Source organism: Pongo pygmaeus, chromosome 10 (assembly GCF_028885625.2).
Source record: "Pongo pygmaeus isolate AG05252 chromosome 10, NHGRI_mPonPyg2-v2.0_pri, whole genome shotgun sequence".
In the NCBI taxonomy this organism is placed as follows: domain Eukaryota; kingdom Metazoa; phylum Chordata; class Mammalia; order Primates; family Hominidae; genus Pongo; species Pongo pygmaeus.
In genome coordinates, this window is record NC_072383.2 from 121,681,667 (window position 1) to 121,708,378 (window position 26,712).

Sequence of the window (26,712 nt, forward strand, 5' to 3'; positions counted from 1 at the left end):
CCCAAAGTCTCTCTGCAACTCCACCAGAGAGGGCTGAGAGGAGAGCCGTGGTCTGGTGGAAAAACGTAACTGGGCGATGAGGCAGTTGGCCCAAGTAGAAGTCAGAGGTTAGGGGTAAGAGGTAGTACACTTTATTGACCGGGTTCTCCCAACATGTTGCAATCTCTGGCAAAGCCAGACCCTGGGCTTTGCGACCATCCCATCCACCAGAGAGAGAAGAGAACACATCTCATGAACATCCACCTGGCCTCCAGACAGCAGAGCACAGGGGTGGGTGTGGGGAGGAAGGCTGCCAGCCAGGGGTGGGTGGACGAGCGGCGAAAGCGCTGGGTGCCGGGCTGGGGGCACCCCTGAGGCCCCTCCAGACCTGGCCAGCCCCTCACTCCCCCAGTTGAGGTTTCGTGTAGTTCACAGTGAGACTGGCTTAGATTGGCAGCGGGCGATGGCAGACAGATGCCCTCCATGCTCCCCACCTGCCCTGGCCGGACTCACAGAGCTGGCAAGAGGGAGAGACGGAAAATCCCGTTCTCCGTGTCTCCCTCCGGGATAGGGAAGCCCCTTCTCTGGAGGGGTAAAGGGGAGAGGCCTAGTCTCTTGACATCCCCCAGGCTACTAAGGAAGGGCCATTCACTCCTGGCTCAGAAGTTTCTAGAACATCTTGGTGAAAGTGCCCGCCATTACTCCCAATTAGAAAAAGGTTTTTGAAATCTAGGAGTTGACTGGGGTGCCTCAAACCAAACAGTAAAAACCCTGGTAAGATCTAGGTTTAAAAAGGCAGCTCTACCTTTGCTTAGGAGGCTAGGGAGGTCCGTGAAGGCGTTGGCTCAGGGCAGCAGGGGTAGGGAGTGCCCTGGGAATGGGGCAGGGACCAGGGGCAAGATGCAGGAAGCAGTGATCCATGGGACATGGCAGGTCGTCCTTCAGTGCTGCAGGCCTGGGCTCGGAGGGCAGCTGGGGGCCACCGGGGGCCTCCGTGGGCACATCTGCCAGGCAGGCACCGGGGCCTCTGCCCCACCGGGAGAAGCAGGGGCCCCCCATCAGGCCTTGTGACTGCCGTTGGCTGCAGGCTCGTTGTGGCCAGCTGTGAAGTCCGCGGCGGGCTCAAGCCCCAGCATCTGCCGCTGCACCAGCTTGGCGTAGAGGCCGCCCTGGGCCAGCAGCTGCTGGTGGGTGCCCTGCTGCACTACGCGGCCCTTGTCCAGCACCACAATGAGGTGCGCGTGCTCCACGGTGCTCAGCCGGTGCGCGATGATGAGTACCGTGTGCTTCTGCAGGTTGCCGTGGATGGCCTGCTGGATCTGCGGGGACAGTGGGGGCCTGGCTTGCATGGCACGGACGCCCCACCCGCAACCGTGCTCCATGCCACCGCCTATGGGCTGATGCTTAACCTCTCTGAGGCTCAGTTCACAAAGGATGGCCAGCCTCCTGGGTTTTTCTTAAAGGGAGACAGCTCAGGGCCAGACACAACAAGGCACCTGGTGAATGGGCGATCACCTCTACCCTGGCCCTCCAGTCTTCTGGTCCCTCCCTTCCCCCTCCTTTTTTTTTTTTTTTTTTTTTTTTGACTAAGTCTTGCTGTCACCCAGGCTGGAGTGCAGTGGTGCGATCTCAGCTCACTGCAACCTCTGCCTCGTGGATTCAATCAATTCTCACGCCTCAGCTTCCCAAGTAGCTAGGGGATTACAGGTGCACGCCATCATGCCCAGCTAATTTTGTTTTGTATTTTTAGTAGAGGTGGGGTTTCACTATGTTGGCCAAGCTGGTCTCGAACTCCTGACCTCAAGTGACCAGGCTCCCTCCTTTTTCTTTTCTTTTTGAGACAGGGTCTCGCTCTGTGGCCCAGGCTGGAGTGCAGTGGCGTGATCACAGCTCACTGCATCCTCAATCTCCCGGCCTCAAGGAATCCTCCTGCCTCAGCCTTCCAAGTAGCTGGGACCACAGGCATGCACCATCATGCCCAGCTAATTTTTGTATTTTTTTGTAGAGACGGCTGGTCTCTACAAAAACACTATGTTTCCCAGGCTGGTCTTGAACTCCTGGCCTCAAGCCATCCTCCTGCATTGGCCTCCTAAAGTGCCAGGACTATAGGTGTGAGCCACCACACCCAGCCTCTGTTTAATTTTCTTTAAACCTAAAACCGCTCTAAAAAATAAAGCCACTGGAAGCAGTGGCTCACACCTGTAATCCCAGCACTTTGGGAGGCCGAGGCAGGTGGATCCCTTGAGCTCAGGAGTTTGAGACCAGCCTGGGCAACATGGCGAAACCCCATCTCTACAAAAAATACAAAAAATTAGCTGTGTGTGTGGTGGCGTGCAGCTGTAGTCCCAGCTACTCGGGAGGCTAGGAGGTTGGAGGATCGCTTGAGCCCGGGAGAACTGTGATTGTGCCACTGCATGCCAGCCTGGGTGACACAGCAAGGCCCTGTCTCAAAACAAACAAAAACCAACAACAACAAAAATAAAGCCTATTAATTCCGTACTAGAGGCCGAGGAGTTTGCCTCCCTGCAACTTTGTCCTTACCCCTCTCCGTTCAATCCCCACCCACCAGCCACACTGACCTTTTGGCTTTGAACTTGCCAAGCTCATTCTCCACTCCGGGCCTTGGCACCTGCTGACCCTTCCTCCTGGCACGTTCTTACCTCCAGAACTCTCCACCACTGGCTTCTTTTCTTTCATGTCTCAGCTCAGATGGCACCTGATGGCCTTGGTTCTAATGGTGAGAACCACAGAACTCTTGGCACATGGTGACTCCATCCAAACCGCTGTGCTAAGTAACCAAACTCTAGTATGGCTTCTAGCAGCAGAAAGCCATATCCCTGGGATCACCACAGCCCCCACTCAAGTGCCTGTGTGAGAAAGCTCAGCTTGGCCAGGAGAATTTGCTGTGTTTTAGTCAACACCTGCTGACTGGCCCCAACCTCTTTTTCTTGAGTGTTTACTAAAAAGGGCTTACAACTGTGACTCCTTCCTTTGTCCCTCTGAGACGTGTATGTGATCTCCTGCATCTCAGAAGTGTCTCTCTTAAGGACCTGAAAGCCATTCCCTTGAAGTGGACAACCAGACACAGGTGGCCTCTTGGCTGTCCACTGGGCTTGTTTTTAGTTTTCATGGGGACTTCTGCCTGCTCCCCTCCCTACCCCCTCATTCTCCCTTTAAAATGCCTGTCACCACCAAACTGGGATGGAACACGGCTCCTTCCCCACTGTCAGGAGTTACTGCATAAAATCTCTTTCCATGGCTTTTGCTAGCGCCCAGCTGTGTTTATCTTTGACAACGGTGACCCCTCCCAATCTCCTGGTGTCCTAAGACTGTTTCATTTGCTTTGTAGCACAGGCCATGGGGTGACCACATGCTTGTTTCCTTGTTTTTTTTTTGAGACAGAGTCTCGCTCTGTCGCCCAGGCTGGAGTGCAGTGACGCGATCTCGGCTCACTGCAAACTCCGCCTCCTGGGTTCAAGCCATTCTCCTGCCTCAGCCTTCCAAGTAGCTGGGATTACAGGTGCACGCCACCACACCCAGCTAATTTTTGTATTTTTAGTAGAGACAGGGTTTCACCATGTTGGCCAGACTGGTCTCGAACACCTGACCTCGTGATCCGCCGGCCTCGGCCTCCCAAAGTGCTGGGATTACAGGCGTGAGCCACCACACCTGGCCTTCCTTGTTTCTTATCTGCCTTCCCCACTGGAATGGAAACACCATGGGGACAAGGGTCTTTGGTTAGCCCATCACGATAACCCCAGACTGGTGCCTGGTGCCTGGTGCCTGAGAAGAGCTCAGTAACCCTCTGTGTAATAAGTGAATCAATCCGCGCATAGACTGAGGTTGCTAGCCATCTGCAAATACATGACTGGGCCCACCTGACCAGTGAGAATGAGACTCAAAGGGGAAGCATTAGCTTGAGGTCACACAGTTATAAACTGTAGGATGGAGCTGCTAGTCCAGGTATCCCCATTCTGTTTTTTGTTTTTGTTTGTCTGTTTGTTTTTTGAGACAGAGTCTCGCTCTGTTACCAAGGCTGGAGTGCAGTGGTGCAATCTCGGCTCACTGCAACCTCTGCTTCCCAGGTTCAAGCTATTGTCCTGCCTCAGCCTCCCAAGTAGCTAGGATTACAGGCACCTGCCACCATATCTGGCTGACTTTTGTATTTTTAGTAGAGACGGAGTTTCACCATGTTGGCCCGGCTAGTCTTGAACTCCTGACCTCAGGTGATTCACCCACCTCGGCCTCCCAAAGTGCTGGGATTATAGGCATGAACCACTGACCACTGCACCCAGCCTTTTTTTTTTTTTTTTTTTTTTTTTTAAGACGGAGTCTCACTCTGTCGCCCAGGCTAGAGTGCAGTGGCACAATCTCAGCTCACTGCAACCTCCATCTCCCGGGTTCAAGTGAGTCTCCTGCCTCAGCCTCCCGAGTAGCTGGGGTTACAGGCATGCACCACCATGCCCAGCTAATTTTTGTATTTTTAGTAGAGACAGCGTTTCACCATATTGACCAGACTGGTCTCGAACTCCAGACCTCAAGTAATCTGCCTGCCTTGGCCTCCCAAAGTGCTGGGATTATAGGCATGAGCCATCACACTGGGCCTGTTTTGTTTTGTTTTGTTTTTGTCTGTTTGTTTGAGCCAGATGGAGTCTAGCTCTGTCGCCCAGGCTGGAGTGCAGTGGCACAATCTTGGCTGACTGCAACCTCCACCTCCCAGGTTCAAGCAATTCTCCTGCCTCAGCCTCCCAAGTAGCTGGGATTACAGGCATGTGCTACCACGCCTGGCTAGTTTTTGTATTTCTAGTAGAGATGGGGTTTCACCATGTTGGCCAGGCTGGTCTCCAACTCCTGACCTCAGGTGATCCACCTGCTTCGGCCTCCCAAAGTGCTGGGATTACAGGCGTAAGCCACTGCTCACGACCCAGGTCTCCCCATTCTGATGCCTTCTCTTGCCTCACACCATACAGCTCTGCCTGGAGCCTGGAGGCTGGGTCCAGAGTGGCTCCTGGCTCCCCACTCTCAACACCAGGAATTCACCAGCCCAGGAGGCTGACAGTCTGGGAGAGCTCCTGGGGCCCGTCTCTTCTCAGCACCCATCTGCTGGGTGATGGGGGCTCTGGCCACCTGGAGCCGCTCCTGCCCCTACATTGCCCGCCACCCTGTGACTCACCAGATACTCGCTCTCGGCATCCAAAGCGCTGGTGGCTTCATCCAGGATGAGGACCGGGGGATTCCGCACCAGAGCCCGGGCCATGGCCACCCGCTGCTTCTGGCCACCTGACAGCTGGGCGCCCTTCTCCCCTGTCTCTGTATGGTGGAGGCACAGAGACCATTTAGCAATGGGTGAGGTCGGGCAGCCCCGGGGAAGAGTGAGGGGCCCTGCCCTGCAGCTGTGGAAAGGGCGGGCTGGAACCCACAGCTTGAAAGCTCATGAAATGATGTTCCCCCCACCCAACTCATAAGGGGCATGCAGATTAAGCCTACATGCGAATTGATAGCAAGTTACCAATTTTCACCCATTCATTTGGCAGAAACCCAAACATCTGATAGCACACAGTGCAGGTGAGGCTGCAGGGAGACAGGCCCTCACCCGTCCTCCTGGAGAAGGGGAGTTAGAGCGAGCCCCATGGCTTGAAGAGCTGCAGCAATAACCCTGGGTCTATGAGTGTGTGCAGTGCAAAGGTTGTGTGTGTTCACCACAGATGTGCGGCCTGTGGCCCAGTAAGCCCACCTGGACCAATTTTCCCCATGGACCGACCTCCTCCCATGCACAACAATACAGACACAGGTCACCTGTGACCCACTGCGCTGTTATTGCAAAAAATAAAACAAATAGACTCAAATGTCCATCAATAGGAAATTGAGTCAATCAATTATTATTATTTTAGAGACAGGGTCTCAATCTCTCACCCACGCTAGAGTGCAGTAGTGCAATCATTGCTTACTATAGCCTCAAACTTCTGGGTTCAAGCGATCCTCCAGCCTCAGCCTTCTGAGTAACTGAGACTACAGGTGCCTGCCACCACACCTGGCTAACTTAAAATATTTTTCTGTAGAGGTGGGGTCTCACTACATTGCCCAAGCTGTTCTCAAACCCCTGGCCTCAAGCGATCCTCTTGCCTTGGCCTCCAAAGTGCTGGGATTACAGACGTGAGCCACTGCACCTGGCCATACCACCAGCTGTTTATTATTTCACTTTTCTTTCATTGAGATGAAACTGACATAACGTAAACATAACCATTGTAAAGTGAATAATCCGGGCTGAGCACAGTGGCTCCCAGCACTTTGGGAGGCTGAGGCAGGCGGATCACGAGGTCAGGAGATTGAGACCATCCTGGCTAACACGGTGAAACCCTGTCTCTACTAAAAATACACAAAATTAGCCGGGCGTGGTGGCACATGCCTGTAATCCCAGCTACTCGGGAGGCTGAGGCAAGAGAATCACTTGAACCCAGGAGGCAGAGGTTGCCGTGAGCCGAGATCGCGCCACTGCACTCCAGCCTGGGCGACAGAGCGAGACTCCGCCTCAAAAAAAAAAAAAAGTGAATAATCCAGTGGCATTTAGTGCATTCACAATGTTGCACAACCACCACCTCTATTTAATTTCAAAACATTATTCTAAAATAATATATATTTATTATATCAATTAATTACTAGAACTACTTAAGTTCATATTGAGGTAATTTTTTTAAAAATTAGTATATTTAGTATATTTTTATTTAAAAATTATTTTAAATTGACAAGTAAAAATAGTTCATATTTAATGGTGTACAACGTGATGCTTTGAAATACATATACACTGTGGAATAGCTAAATCAAGCCAGTTAACATATACATTATCTCACATATCTATCACTTTTTTTTTTAGAGAGAACACTTAAAATCTACTCTCTTAGCTATTTTCAAGTACACAGTACACTGTTATTAACTATAGCTGGCCAGGCACGGTGGCTCACACCTGAAATCCCACCACTTTGGGAGGCCAAGGCAGGCAGATCACCTGAGGTCAGGAGTTCGAGACCAGCCTGGCCAAAATAGTGAAACTCCCGTCTCTACTAACAATACAAAAAAAAATTAGCGAGGTGTGGTGGTGGGCACTTGTAATCCCAGCTACTCAGGAGGCTGAGGCAGGAGAATCGCTTGAATCTGGGAGACGGAGGTTGCAGTGAGGCAAGATTGCTCCACTGTACTCCAGCCTGGGCGACAGAATGAGACTGTCTCCATTAAAAAACAAACAAACAAAAAACTATAGTCAACAGGTCTCTTGACCTTATTCCTAAGGGAAAAATTTATCTTTTGATCAACATCTCCCCAACCCCCCCTATACATTGTATATATTTAATTATTGAAAAGGGGCTATTCGTGTGGTTCAAAAATCTAAAAATATAGGCTGGGTACAATGGCTCATGCCTGCAATCCCAGCACTTTGGGAGGCAGGAGGATTGCATGAGCCCAGGAATTTGAGACCAGCCTGGGAAACATAGCAAGACCCCGTCTCTACAACAAAAATTAAAAATGGGGCGGGAGGATAGCTTGAGCCCAAGAGGTTGAGGCCGCAGTGAGCCGTGATCACGCCACTGCACTCCCACCTGGGTGACACAGCAAGCCCCTGCCTCAAAAAAAAAAAAAAAAAAAAAAAAATCTAAAAATATATAAAACTATAAATAATGAAAAGTTTAAGTCCTTTCTTCAGTTCCCTCCTGCTCCCACCAAAACGTCTTTCATTAGTTGCTTACATGTCCTTGTCTAGTTTCTTTATGCAAATATGAACATGTTATTTTTATCTCCCCAATCCTTTAATAGGAAAAAAAAACAGCTCCCTATACTCTGCACCTGGCTCTTCTCACGCAGCATCATATCTCAGTGACCTTTCCATACTGATATATGCAGAGCTGCCTCCTCCTCTGCCTCCACCTCCTCCTGCGCCTCCACCTCCTCCCCCTTCTTCTACTTCCTCTTTTTCCCAGCAGCATAATATTCCAGTGTATGGGCTTCTATAATAATTTACTTAATAAATACTTTGCTGAGTCAGAGCACAGTGGCTCATGCCTGTAATCCCAGCACTTTGGGGATTGCAGGAAGATCGCTTGAGCCCAGGAGGTTTGAGTCTAGCCTGGGTAACGTAGCGGGACCCCGTCTCTACAAAAAAAGAGCAGGTGGCATAGGGCAGTGCTTAACTCAGAGGGTTATGTCCCTGAGGGTGACCCTGTGGGCCCAGGAGAGGGGCCACCCCCAGCTCCACACCTGTGCTGTAGCCGTCCTGGAGTTCCATGATGAAGCCATGGGCGTTGGCCTTCTGCGCGGCCTCCACCACCATCTCGAAAGGCACAGTGGGCAGGCCGTAGGAGATGTTATCCGTGATGGAGCGGGCGAAGAGCACGGGCTCCTGGCTCACCAGGGAGATCTGGGGAGGAGGGAGCATGGGGCATGAGAGGCCAGGAATGTGTTCATCCAGCTGTCCCCAGCAGCCTTGCTGCCTGGGGCCTGGAGATGCCAGCAGTCTCAGGCCTGAAACCTGATCAGGGCCCAGTGACTGCACTGAGCTGCCTCTCTTCTTCCCCAACAGTGACTCCCGCCTGTACCCACAAGCCCTCAGCCTCCCCTAATCAGCAAACTGGGGCCTGCTACATTTGCTGCTCTGGGATAAGCCAAGTTCCCTGACCTCCGAGAGAAAGCTCACTGGCCATCCCTGTCCTGAAAAAAAGAAAGAGGGATAGAATATAGAATGTTGCTGTGAATGAGTCTGCCCATCTCAGGAAGCAAGAGGCCACAGCAGGGCTCCAGGTCACACAGACTGGCCTGGCGGTGGTCCCCTCCCTTCTAAGAGAACAATTTAAAGAAGCTATCATCTCTAGATTCCAGTTTCAGGAATCTGTGCCTACAAAAATAATAGTATGGCCAGGCCTGGTGGCTCATGCCTATAATCCCAGCACTTAGGGAGGCAGAGGCAGGAGAATTGCTTTAGTCTAGGAGTTCAAGACCAGCCTGGGCAACACAGCAAGACCCCATATCTACAAAATGAAAAAAATATATAGTATGGAAGATATCATTGCAACACCATAAGTAGCAAAAGTTAATTAGTTAATTAATTAAATTATAATGGAAACAATCTAGGTGTCCATAAATGGGGATTCGTTAAATAGTGACAGTGCATCCTTAAAACTGAATTGCAATAGATACATATACACAGCATGATTCTATTTTTGTTTAAAAAAATTATAAACATGTACCTTCATATACTGATATATTTCTATAAAGATAGGAAACACACTGAAAAGGATATTTACTAAACTGCTAACACTGGCTACCTCCATGTGGTGGAATTCAAAAGGTAAGGTGGAGGGGGACATTCACGTCTTAGTTACAAGATTCATTACAACTATGAGAATATGATTAGCTTGTAGCATTTTATTGTTTTATGTTTATAGAAATTAACATTTTAAATTTAAAAATAGAGGCCAGGCATGGTGGTTCACACCTGTAACCCCAGCACTTTGAGAGGCTAAGGTGGGAGGATGGCTTGAGCCCAGGAGTTTGAGATCAGCTTGAGCAACACAGTGAGAACCCGTCTCTACAAAATAATTTAAAAATTGGCCAGGTGTACGTGGTGGTGCATGCCTGTAATCCCAGCACTTTGGGAGGCCGAGGTGGGCGGATCACCCGAGGTCAAGAGTTTGAGACCGGCCTGACCAACATGGAGAAACTCTGTCTCTACTAAAAATACAAAATTAGCCGGGTGTGGTGGTGCATGCCTGTAATCCCAGCTACTCGGGAGGATGAGGCAGGAGAATCACTTGAACCCTCGAGGCGGAGGATGTGATGAGCCAAGATCGCACCATTGTAGTCCAGCCTGGGCAACAAGAGCAAAACTCCATCTTGGGAAAAAAAAAAAAATTGACCAGATGTGGTGGTGTGCACCTATAGTCCCTCAGGAGGCTGATGTGGGAGGATTGCTTGAGCCCAGGAGGTCGTGGCTGCGGTGAACCATGATCACACCACCACATTCCAGCCTGGGTGACAGAGTGAGATCCTATCTCAAACAAAAAGTACATAAATAGGCCAGGCGCTATGGGTCACTCCCAGCATTTTGGGAGGCCAAGGCGGGTGGATCACTTGAGGTCAGGAGTTCTAGACCAGCCTGGCCAACATGGTGAAACCTTGTCTCTACTAAAACTACAAGAAATTAGCCGGGCATGGTGATATGTGCCTGTAGTCCCAGCTACTCGGGAGGTTGAGGCAGGAGAATCGCTTGAACCCAGGAGGAAGAGGTTGCAGTGAGCCGAGATCATGCCACAGCACTCTAGCCTGTGTGACAGAGCGAGACTCCATCTTAAAAAAAAAAAAAGAAAAAGTACATAAATAAATAATTAAGAGAGGCTATTCATGAAGAAGGAAAACCAAATGGCCAATAAATATATGAAAAGGTGTTTAATATCTTCAGTCATCAGGAAAACGCAAAAGACCACAATAAGCTACCACTACATTCTCACCAGTTACCAAAAATTCAGGACTGACAATGTTAGGTGTCTGAGAATCGAAGCGTGGTACCTACTGCAAAGTGTGAACAGCTCTGCTCAGGGGCCTCTTCTAAAACTTTGGTGAGCAGCAGCCTGGTGGCCCCCCACTTGGCACCATTTCACAACAATCTATCTCTGGTTACATGTGCATGGTGTGGGCAGATTTCACAACCCATGGCCCTCACCACCATCTAGAACTTGGCTAGGAGTTCTAGAATCTCTGTGCCAACACTCAGGCTTTCACATAATTTATGTTGATGATGTAAATGGTGCTCCCTTAATAGTTTATATTTCTTGGACAGTGCACAACCTGAGCAACCATCCAGGGCATCCCTGCTCTTAGGCCAGCATAGGGACAGGTGTTACGGTTCCTTTCCGGAAAGGATTACTAAAAACTGTCCAGTCATGAATAGCCTATTTTGAGTACTGGAGATGACCTAAATGTGGAAAAGCTGAAACTCTCCTTCACTGCTGGTGTAATGTAAATTGTAAAATGTAAATTGGTATAACCACCTGGGGATAGCTGTTGTGACAGAAACTACTGCAGTTGGGGATGTACATCCACTATCACCAAGCTTTCTACTCTTAGGATTATACCTTGGGGGAACATACTCATGTACACCAGAAAACATAGACAAAATTGTTGTCCACATCCGACATTGGTATTTTTGGTAATGGTAAAACAAAACAAAACAAAACAAAACTGAAAAACAGGCCAGGGGTAGAGGCTCACACCTGTCATCCCAGCACTTTGGGAGGCTGAGGCAGGAGGATCACTTGAGGCCAGGTATTTGAGGTCAGCCTGGGCAACATGGTGAGACCACATGTCTACAAAAAAATAAAATTAGTTGGGCATAGTGGCATGTGCCTGCAGTCCCAGCTACTTGGGAGGCTGAGGTGGGAGGATGACTTGAGCACAGGACTCTGAGGCTGCAGTAAGTTGTGACTGTGCCACTGCACTCCACCCTGGGCAACAGAGGGAGACCCTGTCTCAAAAAAATAAAAATAGGCCGGGTGCGGTGGCTCATGCCTATAATCCCAGCACTTTGGGAGGCCGAGGCGGGTGGATCACAACGTCAGGAGATTGAGACCATCCTGGCTAACATGGTGAAACGCTGTCTCTACTAAAAATACAAAAAATTAGCCAGGCGTTGTGGTGGGCACCTGTAATCCCAGCTACTAGGGAGACTGAGGCAGGAGAATGGCGTGAACCCGGGAGGTGGAGCTTGCAGTGAGCCGAGATCGTGCCACTGCAATCCAGCCTGGGCGACAGAGCGAGACTCCGTCTCCAAAAAAAAAAAAAATTAAAATAAATAAATAAGTAAATAAAATAAAATATAAAGGGAAACAACGCAGCGAGGTGTGGTGGCTCATACCTATAAACCCAACACTTTGGGAGGCCAAGGCAGGCTGATCACCTGAGGTCAAGGGTTCGAGACCAGTCTGGGCAACATGGTGAAACCCTGTCTGTACTAAAAATTCAAAAATTAATCGGGCATGGTGGTGCACCCCTGTAATCCCAGCTACTAGGGAGGCTGAGATAGGAGAATAGCTTGAACCCGCAAGGCGGAGGCTGCAGTGAGCTGAGATCGCACCACTGCACTCCAGCTTGGGCAACAGAGCAAGACTCCATCTCAAAAAAAAAAAATAAAGGGAAACAACCCAAATATCCAGAATGCATAAATAATTGTGATAAACATTTGTACAGTGGGTTATCACCCAGCAATGAAAATGAATGAACTCTATCCCCAGCCTCAACCTGGATGACTCACAATGTCGAGTGGGAGACACAAGACACAAACTAATCCACACACCAATCATGATTCTACCCAGATGAAGTTCCGAGCAGGCAGCACAGAGCTCTGCTGTTCAGGGGTACACACAGAGATATCAGAACCAATGAAAAGCAAGAACATGAAGACTCTAAAAGTCAAGACATTACTTCTTGGGGAAAGAGAAGGGACACATGGCGGGGGGTAGGAGGCTTCTGGAGTGCCAGAATGTTCTATTTCTTTTTTTTTCTTGAGACAGAGTCTCATTCTGTTGCCCAGGCTGCAGTGCAGTGGCCCAATCTCGGCTCACTGCAACCTCTACCTCCCGGGTTCAAGTGATTCTCGTGCCTCAGCCTCCTGAGGAGCTGAGATTACAGGCATGTGCCACCACACCTGGCTAATTTTTGTATTTTTAGTAGAGATGGGGTTTTGCCATGTTGGCCAGGCTGGTCTTGAACTCCTGAGCTCAAGCAATCTACCCGCCTCAGCCTCCCAAAGTGCTGGGATTACAGGTGTGGGCCATCACATCTACCCTTTTTTTCTTTTTTAATAGAGACGGAGTCTCACTGTGTTGTCCAGGCTGGCCTCAAGGGATCCTCCAGCCTCAGCTTCCCAAAATGCTGGGATTACAGGTGTGACCCACCGCGTCCAGACAAGAATGTTCTGTTTCTCTAGGAGGGCATTGTAATTGGTGATAATTCTTTGAACTGTCCATTTATCTCTAGTGCCCTCTTCCGCACCTGTTAACAGCTCACAAGAAAGACCGTTAGATGCAGAAAGGGCGGAGGAGTGTGGCCCAGGCCCGTCCACATACCACACGGTGCAAGTACTTGTGGTCGTAGGCGCTGATGGGCTTGCCGTCCAGCAGCACCCGGCCCCCCTCCAGGGGGTAGAAGTTCTCCAGGATGTTGACACAGGAGCTCTTCCCACTGCCCGAGGGCCCCACCAGGGCCGTCACCTTGCCGGGGGACAGGCTGAAGGAGACATTCTGCAAAGAATACACAGGCACAGTGTGGGGTTATTGGCTCAGGTCCCAGGACTGGATGCCCTGACCTTGGACATAGGTGGGTGCCCTTCCCAGCCCACCCCATGTGCCTCTCCTTCGCTTGGGCACTGCTGGCCCCTAAACATTCTTTCTAAGACACTAGGACTTGGAAGCACCTTGAGATTTGCTGTTTCCTCTATCTGGAATGTTCTCTCTGCAGGGAGCCACCTGGTGAGGTCTCACCTCAAATGTCACCTCCTCCAAGAACCCCTTCTTGACTGTTACCACCATTCCCACGGACCATCCCTACCACAGCACCCTGATCTATTTTCTTTCTAGCACTTATTATCTGGAATCATTCTGTTAAGTATCTGTCTTCCCCAACTGGAGCCCAAAACTCCTGGAGGGCAATGATCTTGCCTGACATATTCCCAGCTGCCCTGCCACAGCCTGGTGTATAGGAGGTGCACAAGAAATGGGGTGACGGAAAGGCTGATTCTGGCAGGCCTCAAGCCGCGCCCTCACCTGCAGGACCTGGGTGTGGGGCCGAGTGCGGTAGGTGAAGGTCACGTTCTCAAAGTCCACCCGGCCCTCCAGGTGGTCGGGGGCCAAGCTGCCATCGTGCACCATGGTCGGCTGCCGGTCGATGAACTCGAATACCTTCTCAGCAGCCCCCACTCCCTGCATCAGGCCACTGTAGACGGAGCCCACAGACTGGGGAGAGCAGACACGCGTTCCTGTCCCACTGATACCCGACTCCTGGGACCCACCCCTGCTACTAGAGAGATGAGGCAGGTACAGAGAAAGCAAGGAGTTCTGGCAGGGAGGTGCAGGAGGCCACCCGACCACCCACTGGTGCATTAGATAATGACAGTAAGGGGAGGTGAGGACAGCAACATCACCAGCACTCTCCCGGCCATCCGGCTGAGTGGGTGCTATCATCCCCACAGGAGCAGATGGAAGCGAAGAAACCAGCAGGGGTGTGGCACAGTGGGAATCCAGCCTTAGTCTTTCAATTGCCATAGCATAGCCTTTTTTTTTTTTTTTTTTTTTAAGATGGAGTCTCCCTCTGTCGCCCAGGCTGGAGTGCATTGATGCAATCTTGGCTCACTGCACCCTCCGCCTCCCAAGTCAAGTGATTCTCCTGCCTCAGCCTCCAGAGTAGCTGGGATTACAGGTACTCGCCACCACGCCCAGCTAATATTTGTATTTTTAGTAGAGACAGGGTTTCACTATGTTGGCCAGGCTGGTCTCAAACTCCTGACCTTAAGTGATCCGCCCACCTCACCCTCCCAAAGTGCTGGGATTACAGGCGTGAGTCACCAGACCTGGCTTGATTTCAATTTTCAAAAGGGGTCTTAATGTGTACTATAAATAAATATATTCTCCTTGGGTAAAAATACATAGAATATGAATGTAAATCATAATAATGGCCCATTTTCTTAAGTATTCTCTTTTTATTTATTTTTTTTGAGAGGAGGGTCTCACTCTGTCACCCAGGCTGGAGTTGCTCACTGCAACTTCTGCCTCCTGGGTTCAAGCAATTCTCCAACCTCAGCCTCCTGAGTAGCTGGGACCACAGGCATGAGCCACCACCAAGCCCAGTTAATTTTTTGTATTTTCAGTAGAAACGGGGTTGCATCATGTTGCCCAGGCTGGTCTCGAACTTCTGAGCTCAAGGAATCCGCCTGCCTCAGCCTTCCAAAGTGCTGGGATTACAGGGGTGGGCCACTGCGCCCAGCCAAGCATGCTCTGTATGTTAGGAGGTAGGTTCTAACATTATCTCCTTCTTTACTGATGAGGAAACTCAGGCACACAGGGCTCAAGTAACTTGGCCCAGGTCATATAGCCTAGAAGTGGCAGAGCCAGGATTTGAATCCAGGCCCATCTGTCTCCTGAGTTCAGGCTCTTAGGTGCTGAATGTCCTCATTGGTGATAAGGGGGTGATATCAGCATCTGTGTCCTGTTACTGTGAAGACAACAGCAACAGCCGGTAGTAAACACTCAAAACCCCAGAGCTGGCCGGCCACAGTGGCTCACGCCTGTAATCCCAGCACTTTGGGAGGCCGAGGCAGGCGGATCATTTGAGGTCAGAAGTTGGAGATCAGCCTGGCCAACATGGTGAAACCCCCTCTCTACTAAAAGTACAAAAATTAGCCGGGCATGGTAGTGCGTGCCTGTAGTCCCAGCTACTGGGGAGGATGAGGCAGGAGAATAGCTTGAACCCAGGAGGCAGAGGTTGCAGTGAGCCAAGATTGCACCACTGTACTCCAGCCTGGGCAACAGAGCAAGACTCTGTCTCAAAAAAAATAAAAATAAAAAAAATAAAAAGAAAAAAATTAGCTGGGTGTGGTGGCATGTGACTGTAACCCCAGCTACTCAAGTGGCTAAGGTGGGAAGATCACTTGAGTCCAGGAGGCTTGAGTCCAAGGCTGCAGTGAGTCATGATTGCACCACTGCACCCCAGCCTGGGTGACAATGTGAGACTCTGTCTCAAATAGTAATAATAATAAATAAACAACACTGCACCGAACATCTCTGGACATATATCTTTGCCCACTGCTGTGAGTACTCTTGAAGCATGGATTCCTAGGGGCAGAATTACTGCTGAGTCAAATAATACGGCAGGTGTGATTCTCCAGCAGATGCAATGGCCTGAGTAGCAGATGCTAGGAACACCCCACCAACATCCTTGAGCCTTTGTCAGCGCAGCACACAAAGGCCCAACCTCTTACTGCCTGTGGGCTGCGGGCTTTTTTGTGGGAGTGGGGCAGACAAGAGAATTAATACCCTCACTCCAGGCTGACCTTGAGCAATGGCTGATGGCAGCTTGGGTGTAAACACCCCAGCTCCCTGGCCCTCAGATGGGATGACTCTGGCGCTGGTGTCCTACCCTGTCCGCTAGAAGGATCCCACCTCAGTTGCCCACACTGGTAACTGGCTCCACCACTCACTCTGCTGACTTCCTTCCTTCCACGTCTCACTTTCCACTCCCACCCCCGTTTCCTGAGATCACCTCCCAAACAAATCTGTTGCACTCCAATTCTGTCTCCAATCTGCTTGTGCGGAAACCAAAATCAAGACAATCTAAAACACCCTTGCATTTCCGAGGCGCTACACTGGAAGTAGGCTGGGAGGAAGTCAGACCCGGCTGGCCCTGAGCCCCGTTCCCAAGCAAACGTGGTGGGCGAGTCACTTCATCGCTTAGGTTCAGTTTTCTTTTCATCACTTCAACTTCTCACAGAGCTGTTAAGACCATTTCCTGAAATCACCTCTGTCCCTAAAGGGTGTTGCTGTCACTTGTTGGTAGTATTATCATTCTTTCTTTCTTTTGTTTTTTTTTGAGATGGAGTTTCGCTTTGGTTGCCCAGGCTGAAGTGCAGTGGCACGATCTTGGCTCACTGTAACCTCTGCCTCCCAGGTTCAAACGATTCTCCTGCGTCAGCCTCCTGAGGTGTGAGCCACCGCACCCGGCCCTTTCTTTCTTTTTGAGACACGGTCTCTCTCTGTCATCCAGCCTGGAGTGCAGTGACGTGATCACGGCTCACTGCAGCCTTGACCTCCCAGGCTCAAGCGATTCTCTAGCCTCAGCCTCCTGAGGACCTGGGATTACAGGCACATGCCACCATACTCGGCTTGCCTATTTATTTATTGAGACGGAGTCTCGCTCTGTCACCCAGGCTGGAGTGCAGTGGTGCCATCTCAGCTCACCGCAACCTCTGCCTCCAGGGTTCAAGCAATTCTCCTCTCAAGTAGCTGGGATTACAGGTACCCGCCAACACGCTTGGCTAATTTTTGTGTTTTCAGCAGAGATGGGGTTTCACCATGTTGGCTAGGCTGGTCTCGAACTCCTGACCTCAAGTGATCCACCCACCTCTGCCTCCCAAAGTTCTGGGATTATAGGCGTGAGCCACCACGCCCTGCCTAGTATTACCATTCTTGATATGATCATGCTGTCTCCCCTACTTACCTTAGAGAGAAATACCACATTGTCAGAGTCCCTGGAGCCCCCCCAACCCCTTAAGATCCCTCTTCCCCAAACCCCTCCCTTCTCTCTGGATCCCCGGACACAGTGGCCTCTCACCTCCATACAATCTCCCAGGACAAACTCGTAGATGATGAAGGCGATGAGGTTGCCGCTGGTCATCTGGCCTGAGATGACAAGGTGGCCCCCGTAGTAGAGGATGCTGACCTGGACCACCAGCAGTGTGAGCTGGGGCAGAGGGACAGGGGATGTGGGTCGGGGGGACCTTAGATCCCCCACCATCCGCCATTCCCTGCCCCATCCCAGGCTGCAGGGGGAGGTGAGGGCAGACCCAGCCACAAACTGAAATGCCGGCCGTTGGCAGGGGTGTCTTCCAAGGCTTGTCACTCATGCCTTCCCCTGCCCCGAGCATTTCCCTACAGAGGCCTCCAGCTGGAGCAGGCTGTGGGCTTGGCCACAGAACAAGGCTTTCTTTGTGAGGCCCTGGCACACACATGCCACCCCCAGGCTCCTCAGCTTGGCCACATGGGAACTATTCGTCCTCCTCATGGGGAAGAGCATGACTCAGAGAGGGCAAGTGCCCTGGCTAAGGTCACACAGCAAGCTCTCTGTTTCCTCCCCCAGCGGGGTTCCATGAAGAAGGGGCTGTGATGGGGGCGCCCATGCCTTCCTCCTGTGCCTGGGGGGCATCTGGGAAGGGAGTGGAGTCTGAGTACCCATGGCAGCCCACACCCCAGTCAGGGACTCCATCTGTCCTCCTCATGCCCAGCCAGAACTAGGCTGCTGTCTGGACCACTGTGCCTTGGTGGAAGCTGCAAAGGCACCCCCTGCCAGCGGACAGATTGCTAAGAGGCTCAGCCAGCTGAGCTGGCCCTTAGCCCCTCCTTTCCTCCTTGGCTGGTACTTTTGGGAGGTGGCAGCACCAGGAAGTCCCAGGTATCTTCTGTCCCCTGGCTCCCCTGTAGACCACCAGCTCCCTCCTCCCTGTCACTCCAAATCCTCCTCATTCCTCCGCAGCTATGCCCTGACCTGCCCACCTCCCATGTGTGGCTAGTGCAGCAGTGACATGATCCAAGTGCTCCCCATCCTCCAAGAAGGGGCTGTGACTCACTCCCGGGAGTGTGCCAGACACTGTCAGGAGTGTGTGTGGCTGTGACATGAGACCTGCCCGAAAGTGGCCTAGGGACCTGCTGACTCCCCACCTCAGCAAGGATGTTTCCCCAGCTGGGAAAAGAAAGCTCCCACCCTGCCACCTCATGCCAGGTGACCGGGAGAGAGGGGCGGCCTTGCTTCCGGGAAAGATTCTGAGCCGGGCGCGGTGACTCATGTCTGTAATCCCAGCACTTTGGGAGGCTGACGTGGGTGGATCACCTGAGCTCAGGAGTTCGAGACCAGCCTGGCCAACATAGTGAAACCCCCTCTCTACCAAAAATACAAAAATTAGCCAGGCATGGTGGCGGGCGCCTGTGGTCCCAGCTATGCAGGAGGCTGAGGCAGGAGAATCGCTTGAACCCAGGAGGAGGAGGTTGCAGTGAGCTGAGATGGTGCCACTGCACTCCAGCCTGGGTGACAGAGTGAGGCTCTGTCTCAAAAAAAAAAAAGAAAGAAAGATTCTCCACCAGCTTGACACCAACATGCAGGGCTGATGTCCTAGATCGAGGGCTTCCCCCATCTTTGCATCCCATCCCTCCACAGTCAGAGCTGCCTGGCCAGGGGCACGTACCCCGCTGCCCCAGACGTAGTACATGTAGGCAGCCGCCTCCTTCCTGTTCAGCTTGTACACCTGCTGCAGCTTCCGCAGGTACACCTCTGCCTCCTCCTCCTCGTTGGCGAAGCTCCGGACAGTCTTCATGGCACTGATGGTCTCCTCGGCCGTGTTGCTCGCTCTGGCCAGGGCATTCTGGACCTCTTTGGAGAGCCTCTATGGACAGGAGGGGGACAAGAAGAAGACCCCAAAACAGCCTCACTATGTACTGGAGCCCCCAGGCCTCTCTGGGTTTTTCCACCCTTTGCTGGCACCAGCTATATGCAAGAGGTTCCTGGGACAAAAAGACAAGATCTAGCCCTTTCTCCCCCATCTCCTTCTGGCTCAATTTGACACGCTCAGACAGTCAACTCCAGAGAGGCTCTTGAGGCGACGGTTTCAGCTCCTGAAGGATGGGGGGTGCTGATCGTTAAGTCATCCCCAGTATTCAAATGAGGCTATTCATGACTGGACGGTTTTTGGTAATCCTTTCAGAAAAGGGGCCTCAACACCTGATCCTGTGCTGGAAGAGCAGGGGATGCCTTGGATGGTTGTTCAGGTTGTACACTATGTAAGAAACACCAACTATTAAAGGGGCACCATTTACATCATCAACATAAATTATGTTAGAGCCCGAGGGTCGACAAAGAGATTCCAGAACTCCCAGCCAAGTTCTACATGGTGGCAGGGGCCATGGGTTGTGAAATCTGCCCACACCATGTGCATGTCACCACAGGCAGAGCTGAAAAGTGGTCCCAAGTGTGCGGCCATCAGGCTGCTGTTCACCAGAGTCCTGGAAGAGGCCCCTGGGTGGAGCTGTTCTCACTTTGTAGGAGTCACTATGCTGATTCTCAAGCCAGCCAGGAAGGCTGCCTGAGAGGCCGGGACAGGAGCATGCACTGGCCTGTCCCATGACCATGCCACGCCCCAGCCGCAGGAAGCATGCAGGGCGCCTGAGTCATGTTTGGCCATGGGCTGTATGTGTGGCTTGTGGAGATGACTCGCTGGCTACACACGACACATTCAGGCATGGGGTGGAAAACCCAAATAGAGCCTTCCTGAGGCCTCCCTTAGCTGAACTAAAAGGCGGGGGCTGCAGTGCACACAGAGGTGGGGGCTGAGGGGGAGCTCCAGGGTTTCCTGCTCCGTCCCAGGGGCTGGTGGGAAGGCCGGAAGCAAGGGGTGGGGAGCAGCGTGCCGGAAATGGCTCAGACTCTAAAGAATAGATTTACTTTCTCACCTCAGTGAGGACAGCGGGGAGGCTCGTGACCAGGAACTTCGGGAAGAGGTCCTACCTGTGTGGCTGGAGAAGGCTGTGGGGAGTGGCCTCACCAGGGGCTGGGTGGGAGACGGCTTCCTTTGCTACCCTGGTCTCAGGTCACCAACACCAAAGGCTCCAATGGAGCTGCGACAGTGACTTACCCGGCACCACCTGGAGGCCGTCATGCATCCAAGCCCCTGCTCAGAAGTACCTCGCGTGGGCCTGGGTGACTGTGAGGGGGTTGCCTGTACCTGTCACAGGGTCACAGCCCTGCCTGTCTGAACCCAGCCTGTCTGTCCCTTAGGTCTCGGGGGCACCCGCCCATCCGGGAAGCAGGAGGAGGGTGAGGTCAAACCTGGCTCACGGGCCTAGCTCCGAAGCAGAAGCAATGCCGTGGGGTGGCCAGAAGGGACGGCAGCCTGCCCATGACGGCATCACAGTGGGCCCGCACCACCCCCACATACACACCAGGCACGTTCCAACCCAGGGCCTTTTCACTGGCTGTGCCCTCTGCTCAGCACATACCTCCCAAGACGCCTGCCTCCTTCAGACCCTTGCTCAGATGTCCCCTTCTCAGCAAGACCTATTTAACTTGTATTTATTCATTCATTTTAGAGACAGAGTTTTGCTGTGTCACCCAGGCTAGAGTATAGTGGCACGATCATAGCTCACTACAGCCTCAACCTCCTGGGCTCAGGCGATCCTCCACCTCAGCCTCCCAGGTAGCTGGGACCACAGGCATGCGCCACCAAGCCCAGCTAATTAAAAAAAAAATTTTTTTTTAGAGATGGGGTCTTGCTATATTGTCCAATCTTGTCTCAAACTCCTAGGCTCAAGTGGTCCTCCTGCCTGTGCCTCCCAAAGTTCTGGGATTACAGGCATGAGCCACCGGGCCCAGCCAGCAAATCCAATTTAAAATTGCAACTACACCCAATGCTCTCAATCCCTCTGCTCACTTCGTGTTTCTCCTTAGCACTGACCATCTTTTACTGTATTGTGGATTCTCATTCTTTGTGCTGTTGATACCTAGTATCTGTCTCTGACACTAGAATACAAGTTCCAGGAAGGCAGGGGCCTTGTCTTTTTCACTGATGTATCCCAGTGCCTGGGACATAGCAGGTGGTCAATAATTATTTATTGAATGGGTGAAGAAATGAATGAATGAATGCAAACACAGCCTCAAGACAAGTCCTTCACTAGCCCTTAGTGGCCCCCTGAGCCCCTCCTAAGGGGATGTTTAGGTGCTGCCAGGGCGCACAGTCCCCCGCAGAGAGGGGGCAGGCCTACCTTGTAGTACTTGCCGTAGATGTTGGACACCATCATGATGATAGGGAAGCCCATGAAGGTGACCAAGGAGAGCTGCCATGAGAGGCTGAACATGAAGACCACCACGCCCGTGACCTTGACTGTGTTCCGCAGGAAGACATTGATGTTCTGGGAGACCAGGTCACTGACCATGGTGGTGTCCGAGGTCAGGCGGGAGATGAGGTCCCCTGGAACACACGTGGCTCAGCTCTCACCACAGCAACCTGGGCCTTGCGGGGGGTGGTGGGGGATGCTAAGGGGCCTCTGAGACAGACACTGGGAAGCCGGGCCTCCCTACCTGTGGGCAGGGTTGGGGGGTGGGAGAGAAGAGCAGATACCCCTCGAGGGCTACTCTGAGCCAATCCCAGTCACCAGCATCTTGCTTAAGCTTCACGACATCCCGCTGTACAGCGGAGGAGGCTGGGGCTTAGAACAGGAAGGCCCCCGTAGAGTCACACGGCCTGTCCGTGACTGAGCCAGACTTCAAACCCATGTCTCCTCCCTGTCACTGGCAGAGGGGGTAACTCCTCTTCCCTTCTAGGGAAACAACAACCTGGCTGGTGGCGGGCAGAAAAGCGCAGACACTTCTTACCTAAGTTGGACATTGTGCTAAGAGCTTTGTAAGGACCCCATGGGGTGGCTACTATCCGTGTTCCCATTTTACAGACAAGAAAACAGAGGCTTAGAGAGGTGAAGTTCGAGAGTGGAGGAACCAGGGCTTCGACCCAGGCTGGTGTCTCTCAGAGGTTGGAGCTTAGTGGATATTCTATCGTCTTTCCTGTTGCGGTCCCTGGCCCTCACCCGCTGACCCCCATGGGAGCGGGGTCTCTGCTGGCCACAGGCGTGGGTAGTCCTGGCCCTGGTGGTTTCCATGGGGCAATGGAAAGCAAGGCCTTGGCCCCTGCAGGGACCTCGGGTGGCCTGGCCAGGGCCCCACAGAGGCCGCAGCCCACACCAAAACCTCAGTGAGCAAGCCAGCTCCCAGGACACAGGCCAAGCCCAGGGTGTTCCCAGCCTGAACTAACAGCAGGAGGAGAAGACAGAGGGCCGAGACCACCCACATGCCCATTTCATTCCTCAGTGCCAGGCAAGCCCACAGGGGTAGGGCCCAGCCCCCAGGACACCTAGGGCACTGGGAGGACCAACCTGTGCGATTCTCATCAAAGAAGCTTGTCTCCTGCGACACCAGTGAGCGGAAGAGACAGTTTCGAAGGCGAATGTTCAGTCTGGCAAATATGAGGGTAAAAATGCCGCCCCGAATACCTGCGGCAAATGAGCTAATTGCAGATAAGAGATGTTATAGCACGATGTCCTTCCAGACCAGTGACCACACCCGGCTGCCCCCTCCCGCTGCCGGCAGGCCTGGGAACCCCACCGCAGCCCCACTCCAAGGCTGGCACCCCTGCGGGGTCCCCCTCATTCCCAGCGGGAGCCCCCCCCAAGGTGAAAGCAAAGGGGACAGTGGTGGGGCAAGAGACCCAAATGTGCCAGCCAGACCCTCTCCCTTCCAGAACAGCTGAGACAAAGACGGTTCTGTTTGGAACCAGATTCCTACTTGGAAAACAGCCAGGGAGGGTGAGCAGGGAACCCTGAGGACTGAAGCCCTTTTCAGGGACCAGAGGGTGTGGTTCTAGGGTGCTCTAAGACGGTATGGAAGCCGTTCCCAGGGTGACCAGCTGAGGGACAGGCCCACCAGAGGCATTTCCAGGGCCTCCCTGGCCCCTGTCTTCCTTAGGAACAGGTCCTCCCTTCCCTCCCTGGTGCAGGCCGGGGTGTGTGGGGCAGGGCGTGAGGGCTGAGCAGGCTACCTGCCAATGGCCAGCAGGCACACGATGATGACAGCCGTGCTGAACTGATCCATGCTTTTCTGGATGACGATGCCATCAATGGCGCGGCCTGTGTAGTAGGGCAGGAAGGTCTCTCCTGGGGGAGGCAGGGCAGCCTCAGGGACGTCTGCAGCCAGGGGAACCTGCACCCTTCCTCCTGAGGCTCCAGAAATCCACACACCAACCCCTCTGCCCGCTCCACCGGTGGGCTTTCCTCCCTCGGCAGACTCTTGCTGCCCATCGTGGGGCCCCAGGGTGCTTAATGCTCCCCTCCTCAGAGAACAGTGGAGCACCGGGCCTTGCATCCACACAGCCTGCTGGTTCTTATTTATTTATAGTGGCTACCAGGCATCGAGCCAGGGCTCCTGCGGGATGCCTCATTCTCGTTTTTTGAGACAGAGTCTCGCTCTGTCCCCCGGGCTGGAGTGCAGTGGTGTAATCATAGCTCACTGTAGCATCAAACTCCTGGGCTCAGGTGATCCTCCTGTCTCAGCCTCCTGAGTAGGGAATACAGGCATGTGCCACCATGCCAGGCTATTTTTTTTTTTTTTTTTTGTAGAGACAGGGGTCTTACTATGTTGCCCAAGCTGGTCTCAACCTCCTGGGTTGAAGCAATCCTCCTGCCTTGGCCTCCCAAAGTGCTGGGATTATAGGTGTGAGCCACCACTCCTGACCTTTGTTTCATTCCCTTTGGAGCAGGCCCTGGAATCACCCCCATTTTACAAATGAGAAAAATTAATTTAATTTGTTTTTCTTTTTCTTTTTGTAAAATATTTTCCTTTTTTTTTTTTTTTTTTTTTAACTTTTTGAGACAGGGTTTCGCTCCTGTTGCCCAGGCTGGAGTGCAGCCTCAACCTCCTGGGCTCAGTGGATCCTCCCACCTCAGACTCCTTAGTAGCCGGGACTACAGGCGCACGCCACCAGGCCTAGCTAATTTTTTGTATTTTTTTGTAGAGGCAAGGTTTCGCTAGGTTGCCCAGGCTGGTCTCTAACTCCTGGGCTCAAGGGATCCACCCACCTCAGCTTCCCAAAGTGCTGGGGTTACAGGTCTGAGTCATAGCGCCTGGTCGAAAGTAAAGTTGGATGAGATGACTCGCCCAGGCCACATGGCAATCAGTGGCTGATTGACGCCAAAGTTGATTTCATTCTTCTCACTGGGTTCAGAGTCCAAATTCTGGAACCTCAGAAGACGTTGCTATTCTGGTTCCAAGCAATGCTGGAAATTGCCACCCCACCCCTCCTGCTGGGGCACTTGACACCTTGCTGGGTGCTTTCTTACCCACTTGCCTTACTGTGTTTTCACAACAATCCTGGGGTGGAATGGGAGACTCAGAGAGGCTGAGAAATTTACTCCAGGTCACACAGCAAGGAGAAAGGCTGGGACTCAAACCTAAACTGGCTTCCAACCTGGGGGCTCTTTCTTTTTCCTTCCTGCTGTGGTCTGAATGCATCTCCCAAAATTTACATATTGAAACATAATCGCCAGTGTGATGGTGATTAAGTCACAAGGGCAGAGCTTTCCAGGATAGGATGAGGGCCCTTTTCAAAGGGCTTGTGAGCCTGGTTTGCCGTCTCTCACCCTTCCACCTTCTGCAGCGTGAGGACACAGCAGTCTTCCCCTCCAGAGGATATAGCAAGGAGGGACCATCTTTGAAGCAGAGAGTGGCCCTCACGACACCAAACCTGCTGGCACCTTGATCTGGGACTTCCCAGCCTCCAGAACAGTGAGAAATCAGTTTCTATTGTTTCTAAATGACCCAGTCTGTGGTATTTTGTTATAGCAGCAGAAATGAGACTCCCCCGACAATAATCCGGAATGTCCACTCTCCTCTTAAGGAAATAGTGGCGTCACCAGGCCAGGCCCTTGTTCATCCCAGGACCTGTTTCCACTGAAGTTCTTTCCATGAGCAGAGCCAGGTTTGGGGCTGGGCATACAGTAGGTGCTCAATAAAGGTCAGTGAATGAACCCTGGGCAGGTCTGGCTAGCACCGTCTGGCCTGGCTCAGACACTTGGGTAGCGAGACTTTCTGTGCAGTTCTGGTGCCCTCTGCTGGGACCATGAGGTGGCAGCCTAGAGGGCCTGTGTCCCCACAGTCCTTGGCCAGAAGAGGTCTCCAGCCGAGGCTGCGGAGTTCCACCCAGCCTGAGTTTCTGCCTCTGTTTACCCACAGAAAAGAGGGCAACGGTGAGCTGTGACAGAATATTCTGGAATATTTTATTCCAGCAAGCACCAATGCTAATAATCGCCTTACTGGGTACCAGGGGCTGTGCAAAGCATGCCGGCAAACTCTCTTGCCGAATCTGCACGAGAATTACGTGAAACTCTCCAATGCACCAGCAAATACTCAGACCATTTCCAGAACCTGACCACTTTCACTGCCTCTACTGCCCCAACCTTGGTCCAAGTCATTAACCTCACTGGGACTATCTCAGTAGCCTGCTCTCAACTTTGCTCACATCAGCCTGTCCACACAGGAGAAGGCAGGATCCTGTTGGAACTAACTCAGATCTTGTTGCTCCTTGGCTCAAAACAGTCCAAATCTCCCTTCTCATCCAGTGAGATGGTAAAAGCCAGTCTTTACAATAGCCCACAAGGACCTGCATGATTGAGCCCCTAGCAGAGACCTTTGTCTTCTCCCCGCCCCATCTCACTCCCTCTGCTCCAGCTAACTGGTGTCTGCTCTTGAACAACTGGGCACCTTCCTGCCTCAGGACCTTTGCATGGGCTGGTCCTTCTGCCTGGAGTGCTCTTATCACATACATTTTTTTTTTTTTTTTGAGATGGAGTCTCAGTCTGTTACCCAGGCTGGAGTGCAGTGGCACGATCTCAGCTCACTGCAACCTCCACTTCCTGGGTTTAAGTGATTCTCATGCCTCAGCCTCCCAAGTAGCTGGGATTACAGGTGACCGCCATTACACCCAGCTAAATTTTATATATGTATATATATATATTTTGAGACGGAGTCTCACTCCATCGCCCAGGCTGGAGTGTATTGGCACGATTTCGGCTCGCTGCAACCTCTGCCACCCGGGTTCAAGTGATTCTCCTGCCTCAGCCTCCCGAGTAGGCGGGATTACAGAGGACTGCCATTGCGCCTGGCTAATTTTTGTATTTTTAGTAGAGATGGGGTTTCACCATGTTGGCCCGGCTGATCTTGAACTCCTGACCTCGTGATCCACCCGCCTTGGCCTCCCAAAGTGCTGGGATTACAGGCATGAGCCATCGGGCCTGGCCTAAATTTTATATTTTTATTAGAGATGGGGTTTCACCATGTTTCCCAGGCTGGTCTCAAACTCTTGACCTCAAGTGATCTGCCCGCCTCGGCCTCCCAAAA

At 52.2% G+C, this 26,712-nt stretch overlaps 1 protein-coding gene across 8 annotated transcripts in view; it reads right to left on the reverse strand.

Annotated features, from left to right (window-relative positions):
* Positions 1–110: 110 nt before the first annotated feature.
* The window catches only part of ABCB9 (ATP binding cassette subfamily B member 9), a 39,317-nt gene continuing 12,715 nt past the window's right edge, over positions 111–26,712 (reverse strand). For 2 of the 8 annotated variants that reach the window (XM_054441893.2, XM_054441892.2), the window contains exons 3-12: positions 23,360–23,474; positions 22,698–22,828; positions 21,534–21,739; positions 18,965–19,162; positions 17,341–17,469; positions 13,782–13,970; positions 13,086–13,259; positions 8,227–8,386; positions 5,153–5,289; positions 111–1,298 (exon numbers count right to left, since the gene is read on the reverse strand). In XM_054441893.2, coding sequence (XP_054297868.1) covers positions 1,038–1,298; positions 5,153–5,289; positions 8,227–8,386; positions 13,086–13,259; positions 13,782–13,970; positions 17,341–17,469; positions 18,965–19,162; positions 21,534–21,739; positions 22,698–22,828; positions 23,360–23,474 — 1,700 coding nt within the window. In that variant the 3' untranslated portion in view covers positions 111–1,037. Of the gene's footprint in view, positions 1,299–2,270; positions 2,711–5,152; positions 5,290–8,226; positions 8,387–13,085; positions 13,260–13,781; positions 13,971–17,340; positions 17,470–18,964; positions 19,163–21,533; positions 21,740–22,697; positions 22,829–23,359; positions 23,475–26,712 lie in introns of those variants that run through there. The other 6 variants (XR_008492738.2, XM_054441894.2, XM_063647150.1 and 3 more) reach the window with 6 other exon arrangements.